At 37.6% G+C, this 12908-nt stretch overlaps 1 protein-coding gene across 1 annotated transcript in view; it reads right to left on the reverse strand.

Moving 5' to 3' along the window:
• FREM2 (FRAS1 related extracellular matrix 2) overlaps window positions 1–12908 on the reverse strand; it is a 185972-nt gene that overhangs the window by 14346 nt on the left and 158718 nt on the right. The window contains exons 12-16 of the mRNA XM_003270299.4: window positions 10471–10601; window positions 8692–8850; window positions 7123–7426; window positions 5182–5313; window positions 2158–2489 (exon numbers count right to left, since the gene is read on the reverse strand). Coding sequence (XP_003270347.2) covers window positions 2158–2489; window positions 5182–5313; window positions 7123–7426; window positions 8692–8850; window positions 10471–10601 — 1058 coding nt within the window. The remainder of the gene's footprint in view (window positions 1–2157; window positions 2490–5181; window positions 5314–7122; window positions 7427–8691; window positions 8851–10470; window positions 10602–12908) is intronic.

Here is a 12908-nt window from a genome sequence, read left to right on the forward strand (position 1 = left end):
AAAACATTCTTAAGGGTAAAAAAAGACTATAAACTAGATGAGATCCACAGAGAAGTTCAATAGCATGAAGTGATTGTTTTTTGTTTTTTGTTTTTGTTTTTGTTTTTTTGAGGTGGAGTTTTACTCTTGTTGTCCAGGCTGGAGTGCAATGGCGCGATCTCGGCTCACCACAACCTCCGCCTCCCAAGCGATTCTCCTGCCTCAGCCTCCTGAGTAGCTGGGATTACAGGCATGCGCCACCACGCCCGGCTAACGTTATTTTATTTTATTTTATTTTGACAGAGTCTCGCTCTGTCGCCTAGGCTGGAGTGCAGTGGCATGATCTCAGCTCACCGCAACCTCTGCCTCCCGGGTTCAAGTAGTTCTCGTGCCTCAGCCTCCTGAGTAGCTGGGATTACAGGAGCCCACCACCACACCCGGCTAATCTTTGTTTTTTTTTTTAGTAGAGACGGGGTTTCTCCATGTTGGTCAGGCTGCTCTCGAACTCCCGACCTCAGGTGATCCGCCCGCCTCGGCCTCCCGAAGTGCTGAGATTACAGGCATGAAGTCACTGCTCCTGGCGTATGAAATGATTTTAACAAGGAATGAGAACTACGACGTAATCCTATTTCTATATCCAATTTTGTTTATGCCAATAGATGCTGTGAGGTAAGCAAGAATCTGAGAGAAAAGCAACCAGAAAGGAAACAAATAATTTAGTAACGGATTGAAGGCAGCTTTGTAAGGAAGACATGAAGGAAGTAGAGATACCTGAGCTATAAAGAAAAATGGTAAGGTAGATTTGTTAATATGAGCCTTTATTTTTCTTCCAGGGATTGAATCTTTATTTTTCCATGTTTCTTTCAGGCAAAAACAGGTTAGGAAAGAGGAATCTACAGGATGAACACTTACACGTGTTTAAGTAGGTTGCTCGAAGACATATAGCTAGAAAATATCAGAGCCAAATTTGGGTCAGCATTTGCTTGATTCCAATATCCAGATTCCACCATCTTATGCTGCTTCTCTATTGCTATTTCTTTTGGCATTTTTAGCAATCCCTGCAAGTTAGTAAACATTGATGCTTTTGGACAAGGTGGCTATGGTCATGTCTCACCACCTCGGAGTCCAATTCAACATCAACACCAGCTGAGCTTGTCAAAGTCCACAGCTTTACTGTGGGATTATCTCATACTAGTTATCTAGTTATTTCTTGCTACTGGTTGTTACATATTTCAACACCTTATGAATATAGCACAAAAAATGCAGCCTAACTTTAGCTCAATCTGGAAGGGCTTTATATAGTCTATATACCATTCAACACTTCAATGCATAAACCTACTTACGTAACTCCTTGTTTAGTCCAGGTAAGATATAGCATTGCTTCTAGTTCAGATACTCATAACAATTTTAAATCATGCCTTACATATTTTAGGTTCTCTATTGTAACCCTGAAGAAGATCTTGCTTCCTTATCATTTTCACAACTTTGTTGCTGGTGATGTTGTGGGGGTAAGGATTGTGTGTGTGTATGTGTATTTTGTGTGTGAATGTCTGTGTAGTATGAGGAAGAATCAGTAACTGTAGAGTGAAAATAACAATAAGCTTTTAATAAAAACACTTGACTATGTTAATGATAGATAAATGAATCAAAAAGTGAGGAATATGAGAAAAACAGAAAAGAAGGAGAGTAAAACAGGAGGCTAGAAGAAGAGAAAGTTTTGTAAAAGGTAAGGGAAGAAGAAAGTTAGAAAAGAGGGATAAAAATTAGACTGACTCCCAGGATTGTAAAACCTCACTTTAGGTGGCTCATGATACAACATCACAGGCATCTACACATAAACACAAAAAAAGATAGTGTATACTTTGAAGAGAAGTCAGTATTTGGATTTTTATAGTATCAGAGTAGATTTTGAGCTTAAGGCAATAATTATACAGCATCCTTTTGACATAGATATAATGTTTCTAACCCATTGTCAAAAACTACATATATTCTGGCCCATTGTTAAGAAATAGACATGGATTTTCACACCATCCATGCCAGTTGTCTGGTCCCTTGTTGTCAATAATTACCTACAACACCAAGATGGAAAACTGGAGTTGGGACTTAGTACAAATCTGTGTGACAAAACAAACCAATTGGTTTATCCAGTGACCAAACCCAGATGTTATAAATCTGTACCTGTCCATCCGTTCCAATGGTGCCACCACAGTCAGCAAGGAGTTCTGACATGTCATAGTAGCTAACGAACTCCCATAAACAGGCCTCTAGATTCAGGTTCCGGTAGAAGCGTAAGGTATTGGGACCTCTGATAGGCAAGCTGTACTGGTAAGGATATGTCTCTCCAATTATTTCCGGATTTTTGGTAGCATCAGTCAAGAAACCATAGTGAGTCTTCACTTCAGTATAATGCAGGAGGTTGGAGCACTTGTGGTTTCCAACTCTTGTACCATCAGGGCTGAGGGTGAGCTCAAAGTTGGAAAGCTCTCTAGTGGAGATCACAGGGAGCATGCCTATGATAAATCGAAATCATTGTTAACATTCTTTCAAGTAGCCAAGAATTTTGAACCTTTATCTCTTAAGAAAACAAGTGTCATAAGATACTGTACAGCAGTGATGATCAAAGTGGTGTCCAGGCCCGGTGACGTGGCTCATGCCTGTAATCCCAGCACTTTGGAAGGTCTAGGTGGGTGGATCATCTGAGGTCAGGAGTTTAAGACCAGCCTGGCCAACATGATAAAACCCCGTCTCTACCAAAGTTACAATAGCCGGGCATGGTGGCAGGTGCCTGTAATCCCAGCTACTTGGGAGGCCGAGGCAGGAGAATTGCTTAAACCCGGAAGGCGGAGGTTGCAGTGAGCTGAGGTCATGCCACTGAACTCCAGCCTGGACAACAAGAGTGAAACTCCATCTCAAAAAAAAAAAAAAAACCCTACAAAAAACAAAAAAATAAAAAAGTGGTATACTAAGAACCCTAGGGTTCCCCAGGAAAATTTCAAGAGATCCATGACTTAAATGCTATTTTCATAATGATACTAAGCTATTATTTGACTTTGCCACCCATATTCTCTCACAAATGCGGTTTTTCAGAGACTACATGATACATTGCAACAGATTGAATGCAGAAGCAGAGAATCCAGTTATCTTCTATTAAGTCAGACATTAATGATACCTTCAAGAATATAACAGTGCCACTCATCATTTTTTTGTTTTATAACATAGTATTTTTTAAAGGATGTATTTCACGTTAATATGTAATGTATTTCTTTTTGTAATTTTTAAATAAGTGAATAAATAACAATTCCTCAGTTTTAATTTAAAATCCAATAAATATTTATAGATATCACCCACATAAACAAAATCTCTTTGAGATCTTCAATAATTTCTAAGACGTCCTGGATCATAAAAGTTGAAAACTGGCCATGCGTGGTGGCTCACGTCTGTAATCCCAGCACTTTGGGAGGCCATGGCGGGGGGATCACTTGAGGTCAGGAGTTTGAGACCAGCCTGACCAACATGGCGAAACCCCGTCTCTACTAAAAATACAAAAATTACCCAGGCGTGGTGGCGGGTGCCTGCACTCCCAGCTACTTGAGAGGCTGAGGCAGGAGAATCACTTGAATCTGGGAGTGGAGGTTGCAATGAGCTGAGATTGCGCTATGCACTGTAGCCTGGGTAACAGAGTGAGACTCTGTCTCAAAAAAAATTAAAAAAAAGGTTGAAAACTACCACCATTATATAGTACAGGCTAAGGACTGAAAATTTGTTCCGTGAAGGGTCAAATAATAGATATTTTAGCATTGTGGTCCCTGAGGTCTCTGTTTACTGTTCAATGCTGCCATCAGAATGAAAGCCACTTCTATGTGAAGGAATAAACAGAACTGTGTGCAATAAAACTTTATTATGGGCAATGGATTTGAACTCCATACCATCTTTATGTTTCAAAAGTAGACTTCTTTTTTTTTTTCCCCCAAACACTTAAAAATATAAAACCTATTCCTAGCTTGCAGATCATATGAAAACAGGCAGCAGACTGTATTTGGCCACAGGACATAGTGTGTTGAGCCTTGGTGTAAGCAATACAGCAAAAGACTATGAACCAGTTCTTCTCTTCGAGCCTTTCCCACCTCTTCCTCTCAGATTCACTCGGAGCAAGACTCCGGCCCCACAGAAGAAGTGGTCAGCCTCAACTACACTTCTGGCAGAGCTGTGACTATTGAGCATTGAACACTGCATTCAGAAAATGCAAAGCCAAGCCCTAGGAGTGGCAGAAGAGACCACTCTTTCTTTCAGGAAATAACTCTTACAGGTCTGTGTTTCTCCGATGCGTCCCTTCTCAGCCCTTTGCAGCCCAAGTCACACCTCCACATGGACCTAGAGACCGGGTGGTTCAGGGACCAGCATTATGTTATAAAGGAAGGAATGCAGATTCCTGACCACCTGCCCTTCCAATCCCCCGAAAAATCTCAGGTTGTAATAGGCAGACATAGCAGATATTCTTGTTCTGGGGGAGTAGATTCTACCTTGCAGCTCGTAATCATATTTCCTCTCCCTTAGCTACATAAAATATAACTAACATACCAAGTAATAAAATTAATATTAACGATTTGCTACGAGGATAAAGTGAATTGAGTGGAAAATAACTTGAAAACGCCTTCCGCACATGGTAAAATATTCCTAAAGTATGATAAAGTTATTGATGCACACATTCTGGTCACAGGTACTTAGCCAGAGAAAATAAACACAATATTTAATACCTGTTAGTTTCATTTTTAATTTTATTTAAATATCAAGGAAATGTCTTATAGTGACATGATAAATATTGAGAGAGACATAAAACTCCAGCTATAAAATTGCAAACATGTTGAAGGTAGGCACTAAGATATCAAATACTTTACTGTAACTTCAAGTTTACGATTGAAGATGCATTTGTACTCTTTCATAAAAGCTAGACTAGGTACCAAAGCTTTGTTTTATCGTGTCTGGATATGTATTATATCTATCTAATTTTAAAGAATGCTTACATTGCCATAGTTATAAAAACAGGGTAGAACAAAGCTAAAACAGTTGAAAGAAGCAGAAGGGCTTAAAGCTCAAGTTGCAAATTGAATATTTAAGCTTGGTTGTCTAGAAGATGAAGGCAAATACACCAGGTAGTGAGGAGTCCAAAACAATTGCATGGATTTGCTTACCCAAGTCACCTACCATCTATGTGTGGCATTGTGACAGTGAGCTTGATGAGGTTTGTGTAGTCTGGATCCTCAGGGCCTGTGTAGCGCAATTTAGCTGAGAACGGCTCTGCTCCAACAACCCCAGGTACACGGGGCTGACAAAGACCTTGAAAAAAAACATATTTATGTGAAAAGAAGGTAATCAATAATCCCTAAAGAATGTTTTAAAAAATAGGAGCTATTATTTTTCTGTGTACTTTCAACTTCTCTGCGGAGCAGGGCATGGCTAAGAGTGTACATCATGTCATCAGGAATTAGAAGGCCACAGGGTGAGAAGTAATCCCAGCACACAGTTTAGTGGTCACTTGACAATTTATGGATTGTTCAAACTTTGAGAAAAAATTTGTTACCATTCAATGTAACTTAATGTGTGCTGGTTATTCTAAGTCATGGCCATATTCACAAAACCATTCAAATATAAAGTATGAACAGATACAGTAAAAGTGATTGAAAGTCAATAGGATAAAAGTAAGTGTAGTTAAACCAAGTAAATGTTATTTTTACTCTAGAATAATATACTTATCATTAGTTATGTTTACATTACTTATAAGTGAATAAAACTAAAACTGTGCTTATTTTAGGAACAAAAACTAAAGTCTCCTTAAAAATCAGAGGGCAAAATATGTACAGTAGAGTTTTCTCTATATATGTGATTTTTTATAGTATGTGTATTATACATTATAATCCATTTTATATTCATCTCTTTCTGTCTCATATCTCCCAGTGACTTTCAAGAATTTGAACATGAAACTCTTTCTCCAGTATTTCCTTTAGGAAAAGAGTGGGGTTTCTATTTGAACATCATGAAAGGAACCAAGATGCTGAATTATAATTTCAGGAGAACTTGGAAAGATACAATTGCTCATCTATTTGTATAAAACAGAGAAAATAGACAAATATGTACTAGAATAGCAATGAAATCAGAGTCAGGTCCCAGCATAGAGGCTGTCTGATTTATTAAAAGAGAGAATCATTTTAAGGCATTATTTAAATATTTGATCCTGAATATATAGTAGTCACAGGTGGGACATATGACCTCTATGCAGCAAATTTACTTTTGAATGCAGTGTGCAAATGGATGATTTAGAAATAGAATCATATATATACAACCGTTTTTAAGAAAAATCTCATTAAAAATTATTCTGCAGAGTGAAGGATTTATTTAAATAAATTTCCTGTCTTTCCAATGTTGTCCCCAGCCACATCCTATTCTGCATCCCCAATGTGTCTTTGCTTCAGGCTTAAATACAGTCTCTCTTGTAATACCAAGGCGTTAATTTGCACGTACCCCTCTATCTGGTCTGCCCTTCCCCTCCCGTCCCCAGCAAAATCCTACTCACCCAACAACCAGCTGAGCTCCTTGCATGGCATGAGCTCTGTTCAGAGCTGAGCCTTGCATACCATTTTGCCTTGTCTCCTGGCTTTTCCTCCTCTCCCTCTCAGAAGCTTCCCCATTTCTCTGCTTGCCGTTCCCAGAATATCCCACATTCTTTCTTGCTTTTATGAGTTGTTGCTCATGCTTGTTTTCCTCTACCCTTCAGATTCAGCTTGAGTCTCCCCTTTTGATGAGCCTTTCCTGACCCACACAGGGTAAAACTAATCACTTCTACCTGTGCATTCCTGTGCCCTGTCTAGACTAAAATGTGTCTGCATCTTCAACTGGACCAAGAATTCCTCAAAGGCAGGGATCCTGTCTTTATTTTATTGCCAGCACAAAGCATTGTGTCTGGCATATGATAGATACTTAAAGGTAGAATGAATAAATATTTTGTTTTCTAATACATAATTTTGTATTAACTACTTACAAAGTATATGGAATATGTGGGACATTGGAAGTATTAATAACCAGAAAGTAGACATTTGTAATATTGCACAGTATTCCAGCGATCTTCAGGGGAAAATGGCAATGACTGACCTTCTTCTCTACTGATGGTTACAATAGGGCTCATGAGCTCCAGGCCTTCATCCCCATTGGTGTTCACAGCACGAGCTGCGCACTGTACCCGGGAGCCAGGCTGAAAGTATATGGAGTCCAGTGTGACCATCTTGGATGATGTAAAAAAGGTGTCGAAGTCCACTTCTCTCATAGGGCTGGTCACACCATCAGGGCCCGCAGGTGCACTAATCAGCCACCGGTACCGGGTCAAAGTGTCATTGATGTTCTCACTTGCGCAGATAGAGCCTGTTTTATCATAGTCTGAATATTTGGGGTTGCAAGCCTATGGAAAATGAATGACTGTGTTAGGAACAGAGTGTAGAACCGGTGGAACGCATTCTTCTCCCGTTCTCTGCCATCGAGTTTTCACTGCTGCTTTCCCCAATTTCCACATGCTGTTCATACAGCTTCCGAATTTTGATTCCCAGGCAAGATAACATTTATAAACATAATTTGCATTTCAAACAGCTTATTGGATGTTTCTATTTCTAACTTAATACGTGTAAAATTGTTATTTATACCATAATCTCTTGAATCATCAGGTTTGCCAATTATCCTTATTCTCTCTTTTTTCCTCCCTCCCTTCCTGTCTCTCATCTTATCCCCCTTATCCAGTGAGTCATGAACTCGGCTGATTCTTCTTTTGCAATATTGCTTAAGTTGATGCCTTCCTTTCCATTTACAGCAGCACTTCTCTGTCTAATTCAGCTTCTTTTCTTCCAGTCCACTGACACACGACTGCCCTGTTAACCTGCCAGCTTAACCCCTCTGATCATTCTTCTGTGTGAGAACTCTTTGCTACCCAAAAAATGAAGTCCAAATTTCTTAATATGACATTTAAAACTCCCTATACTTTGACACCAAATTATCTCTGCCTTGTTGACTCAATAAACATGTCTTGTGTATCTTTTTATATATAAGTGATTACAGAAGTGCTGTTATGATATAAACATAAGTATGTCATAATTTTAGCTCACAAGGAGCTTATAACTTAGAGTCATGAAAAGGCAAATTTTAAAGGTAGTGATAATTTGCTATTTCTTATGCTATTTTTTTCTAGCTGTAGCTCACGTTGCAGTCCCTTCTTCCTAGAATGATCTTCCCTTGTCAGACTTGTATCCTAAACAGTCAAAATTCCACCTGACCATCCCAAACCTCCCCTCATATATGGAGCTGCAACTCTGACTTCTAATTTGTATCATTTTCATGATAGTGGTTATATCTTGCCTTATATTAGAGTTACCAATTCCTATATTCTTTTCTTCATCTCTAAATATCTTGAATGCAGACTTCATATCTTATTTACTTTTCTGTTGGTGACAGACTGAGAACACACTATGTACACATCAGTTAATGAACCTTTGTTGGGTGAAGAAAGAAAGCTGGGAGCTTTATTTGATTAGTGTTATATTTGCAAAGTTCAAGGCTTAAACCATGTAGTATTTTTCTACTTTCATTTCTTCATAACAAAGCCAATGCTATATTGATTAGAATTATTTGAAATAATTATCTTACAATTTTCCTCAATTTTGTGAATCTCCTACTCACTGTGATACAGATGACAGGATAGCCAGACACGGGTTCAGCACTCTCCTTAGCTTTGGAAGTGTCATCATACATCAACAGGGATACAATTTGAGGGACAGATGGAAAAGTGACATCTGCCATGCTGCTCATTTCTTCTATGTACACAATGGCTTTCGTCACCTAGAAGGAAAAGATAATTATCACTGATCAGTGAAATATTAAACTTTTGATGCTTCTACGATTCAGGACAATACTCACGATCCCTGGCAAACCCATGGCCTCATTATGATGCAGATTGTCATACTCAGAGCCCCTGGAGAACAACAGGCCCTAAGTGGCCTGCAGCACATGACCTTGGCACCTTGTTCACATCTTATGGTTCCAGGGAGGGCAGCTGAGCCCGGGGCAGTCAATCCAAAGGTTGGCCAGTGGCCCGTGAGGTGTTTGGGCTCTAATTTATTTATTTTTTTCTCCAGTTGTGATGACAGTAGCTAAATGTGTCTTGGGGTTGTGAAGGGAAATTTTATGAAGGAGTCAATTCTTTGACAGTGGGAGTAAAGCTGGAGGACATTCTGAAGGAAGGAATATCACAGAGGTCATGGGATAGTGTGAGCCTGGATGAAGCAGATGCCAGGTAATAAGAAACTCTTTGAAGCAGCCAAGGGCAGAAGGCACCGCCTGAAACCCAGGCAGGGGAGAATTTGAGTTCCAGACAGAAGAGGAATCTATGAACACCTGCTGCTGGGCGAGGTGACAAGAACACCTTGCTGTGAATTTGCACTGGCTCCCTAATAACCTTCCAATATCTGACTACATAGCATAGTTTCCTGAACTATCTTTACATGCGTATTTTTAAAAGAAGCTTTCATCACCGGAAGTAGTTTGAGTGACTATTCTTTTCACCCAAAAGAATTTCATATGCTACTCCATAAAAATAATAATAAAAGGTTCATCTTATGTGATGAAGACACAAAACTATATTTGATAAAGATTGCCCGTACTTGAATTTTAAATAACTTGATAAAAAGCAAGGCACTGTAGTAGAAAAACCACCAGGCGGTAAAGATTACAAAATGATAAAAATATTTAGGGAAAAAAGTTTCCCAGCTTGAACTCATATTAAAGTGAAACAAATAAAAAAAAGTAACACAGTAAATTTAAGCAAAGACATAAATATTAATACATTCCAAAAAGACATGTAGTTTTAAAAATTATTTCCGATGTAAAGGTCAACATTCCGTGGAATTATGTTCATTTTGAGGAAAATCTGGTTAATGAGACAATATAAATTAAATAAGTATGGACAACAAGATTTAGGACTGCAACATTTTGATCATGAGGCTGTGGACATCAAATTCTGATAAAGTCAGGAGAAACGGACCTTGATTTGGAGGGTTAGCAAACTGCTCTGTGGGTTCGAATATGTTTTATGAGCTGTGGCACTGAGTTAATAGTTCCCTCTTTACTCTGAGATGCTGCTTTCCCTCTGATGGTTAATCCCAAGGTCAATGAATCATTACTGACTGACATGGGGAAGGGAAGTGCACTGGTTTGGGGCTCAGTGGCTTCAGTCCTTGAGTTTCCACAAACATGATTTTTCAAAGAAAAAGATAGGCATTTCTTGACTATGATCTAATCAGAACAAAATACATTTACGTGGTAAAAAGAGATTATGCATATCTCTTTCCTGTAAGGCTTGTACAAAGTCTCCTCACTTTATTGTACATTATGTGATTGCTTTTATGCATTTTCTCTGACAAACTGCTAGCCATGAATTTACATACACATTACATTACTTACCTGCGTCTCTGCTATCATATTTTCATCAGGTTTTAGGTGAACAGTGAAGGCCTCTCTCATCTCTCTCACCCCGTCAGAGACAACTTCGATTTCAACCACGTGCTGGGTTTCCCCTTTCTTAAACTCAATTTCTACAAATGCAAAATCACAGATTTAATCATTTGCATATGAATATGAGAAGTTTTCTATCAAGCTTGCTTTTTTTTTTTTTTTTTTTTTTTTACTGTGGCCTACAATGAAAAATACATTTTACACTGTGGTCCAGTATATTTGGGTGTGTGTGTAAAATGAAATCAAATGTTTAACAAACATCACTAATTCTTACTCTGTGCACTTTACTTTAATGTTTTCTTTTTTCCCAAGACTTTATTTTTTTAATTTTTTTATTTCCCTAGGGTTTTGGAGGAACAGGAGGTGTTTGGTTGCATGAGTAAGTTCTTGAGTGGTGATTTCTGAGATTTTGTTTCACCCATCACCCAAGCAGTATACGCTGTACCCAATTTGTAGTCTTACAACCCTCACCTCCCTCTCACCCTTTCCCCGGAGTCCCAAAAGTTCATTGTATCATTGTTAGGCCTTTGCATCCTCATAGCTTAGCTCCCACTTATGAGTGAGAATATACAATGTTTGGTTTTCCATTCCTGATTCTAAGTTATTTCACTTAGAATAATGGTCTCCAGTTCCATCCAGGTTGCTGGGAATGCCGATTTCATCTGAAGGAAAATTTTAATAATAAGACATTGGTTTGTGGGCCCACAGTTTGAAAAGATGCTGAATTACGGAAGGGACAATCAGTAGTTCTAATATTGGGACATAATCAGAAAAATTAACCTCTTATTCCCCAGAATTTCTAAACCAGTAAGACTCAAGACAAATGAATATGATCATAGGTATAATAGAGTGTGAATGGGATTTACGTTATGTATATATGTAGATGAGCTGGATAAATAATTGTTGAGTTTTTTATACAATAACAAATTATATTTCAAAAACACTTCTTTGTGTTTTTCAGGGAAACGTAGACAAGTTATTTTAGATAAATGCTAGTGACTTTTTTCCTTTCACCCTGCTCTTTCTTACTAAACAAGAATTGCTTCTTTGTCATGAAAGTTAAATCTAGAATCCTAAAAAAAAAAATCAGAACTCTTTTCTTAACCACTCATTTCAAAATTACTAAAAAACATGAAAATTATCAGATTTTATTGAACTCATAATTAAGCAGCTGATCATACTGTAAACCGTGGATAAACTATTTTGTTGGTTTTACTATACCTCTTAAGATACTGTTTCAAAAGAGAAAATATAAAGCCTATAAAGCATAGTTATCCCAATTAGAAGAGTCAACAGATGCCAGTTTCTGATGTAGCCGCAGTTCAGTTATTCTAATTCTAAATTACAAATCCTTTAGAGTCTGGAAGAAGAAAATGAATTGCCAGTGCATTTTCCTTTTTCTGCTTCAATTTTTAAATTATCAGGTACGAGGAGCAATTTTCTTCTCTTTATCTTTAAAGATTTTTTTCTTTTTCTTTTTAAAATTAGTTCTCTGTCTCTAGATACAGCAATTATTCCTATTAGCCTTCACATATTATATGAGCCCATCAGTCTCAGATTTCTTATACCCTGAGAGAACTTACAGTTCTTGTTCCAGAGAAGAAAACAGCTAACCATTTGTTTGATTTGACCTGCATGATGTGACATTAAAAAATTGGTTTCTAACACTTAAATATCCGGGAATTGCATAGGAAAATAGAGATTTTTGAGTTTTTGGCACCTTCCTGCGTGGCAGAAGACTATGAACGCTAGGCTGTGATAATACAGGCTTTTCTTGGCAAGGAGTGGGCTTGCTGGCTTAATGACATTACAGTCACTCAGTTTTCTCTCATATTTTCCTTGCTTTACTCGTTTTCATTGCTTATCTTAGACATGTAAACATTCAAGGTTTTGTAATGCCTTGAGTTATACAAACCAAATTTCTTAGAATTTAAAAAATTAAATATTTATTTTAAATATTTGTTATTACTTGCTGGGTGGTGGTCAGGTTTTCTCATTCACATTTATCTTTTTCTGTCACTTTAGGCTATTTTAGCATGCAAAAAATTTCAACTTTTTTTCTATATTTAATTTTTTCTGTTTTTTTTGCAAAGAACTCACTTCAGTTTGAACCTTAAAAGGAGAAATTAGAAACCGTTTCAGAAAAATATTCCTTAAATTTTTAATATAAACATTATAAAACATATATTGACATTTATTGGATAAAAGAGACCAACAGGTTTATTTAATGTTTTAACCTTTTTCTGACTTTATTTTTCAGTTTACTACATAGCTATAATTTTGTTTCCGTTTAGCAAAGGGAATAATTTTACTTCCAAGAAAAACATAAAGAATATACAAGCTCCTTTGTAGAAGACCCATTTTTTATATCGTCTCACTAACTTTAT

This window comes from Nomascus leucogenys, chromosome 9 (assembly GCF_006542625.1).
Source record: "Nomascus leucogenys isolate Asia chromosome 9, Asia_NLE_v1, whole genome shotgun sequence".
NCBI classification, from domain to species: Eukaryota; Metazoa; Chordata; class Mammalia; order Primates; family Hylobatidae; genus Nomascus; species Nomascus leucogenys.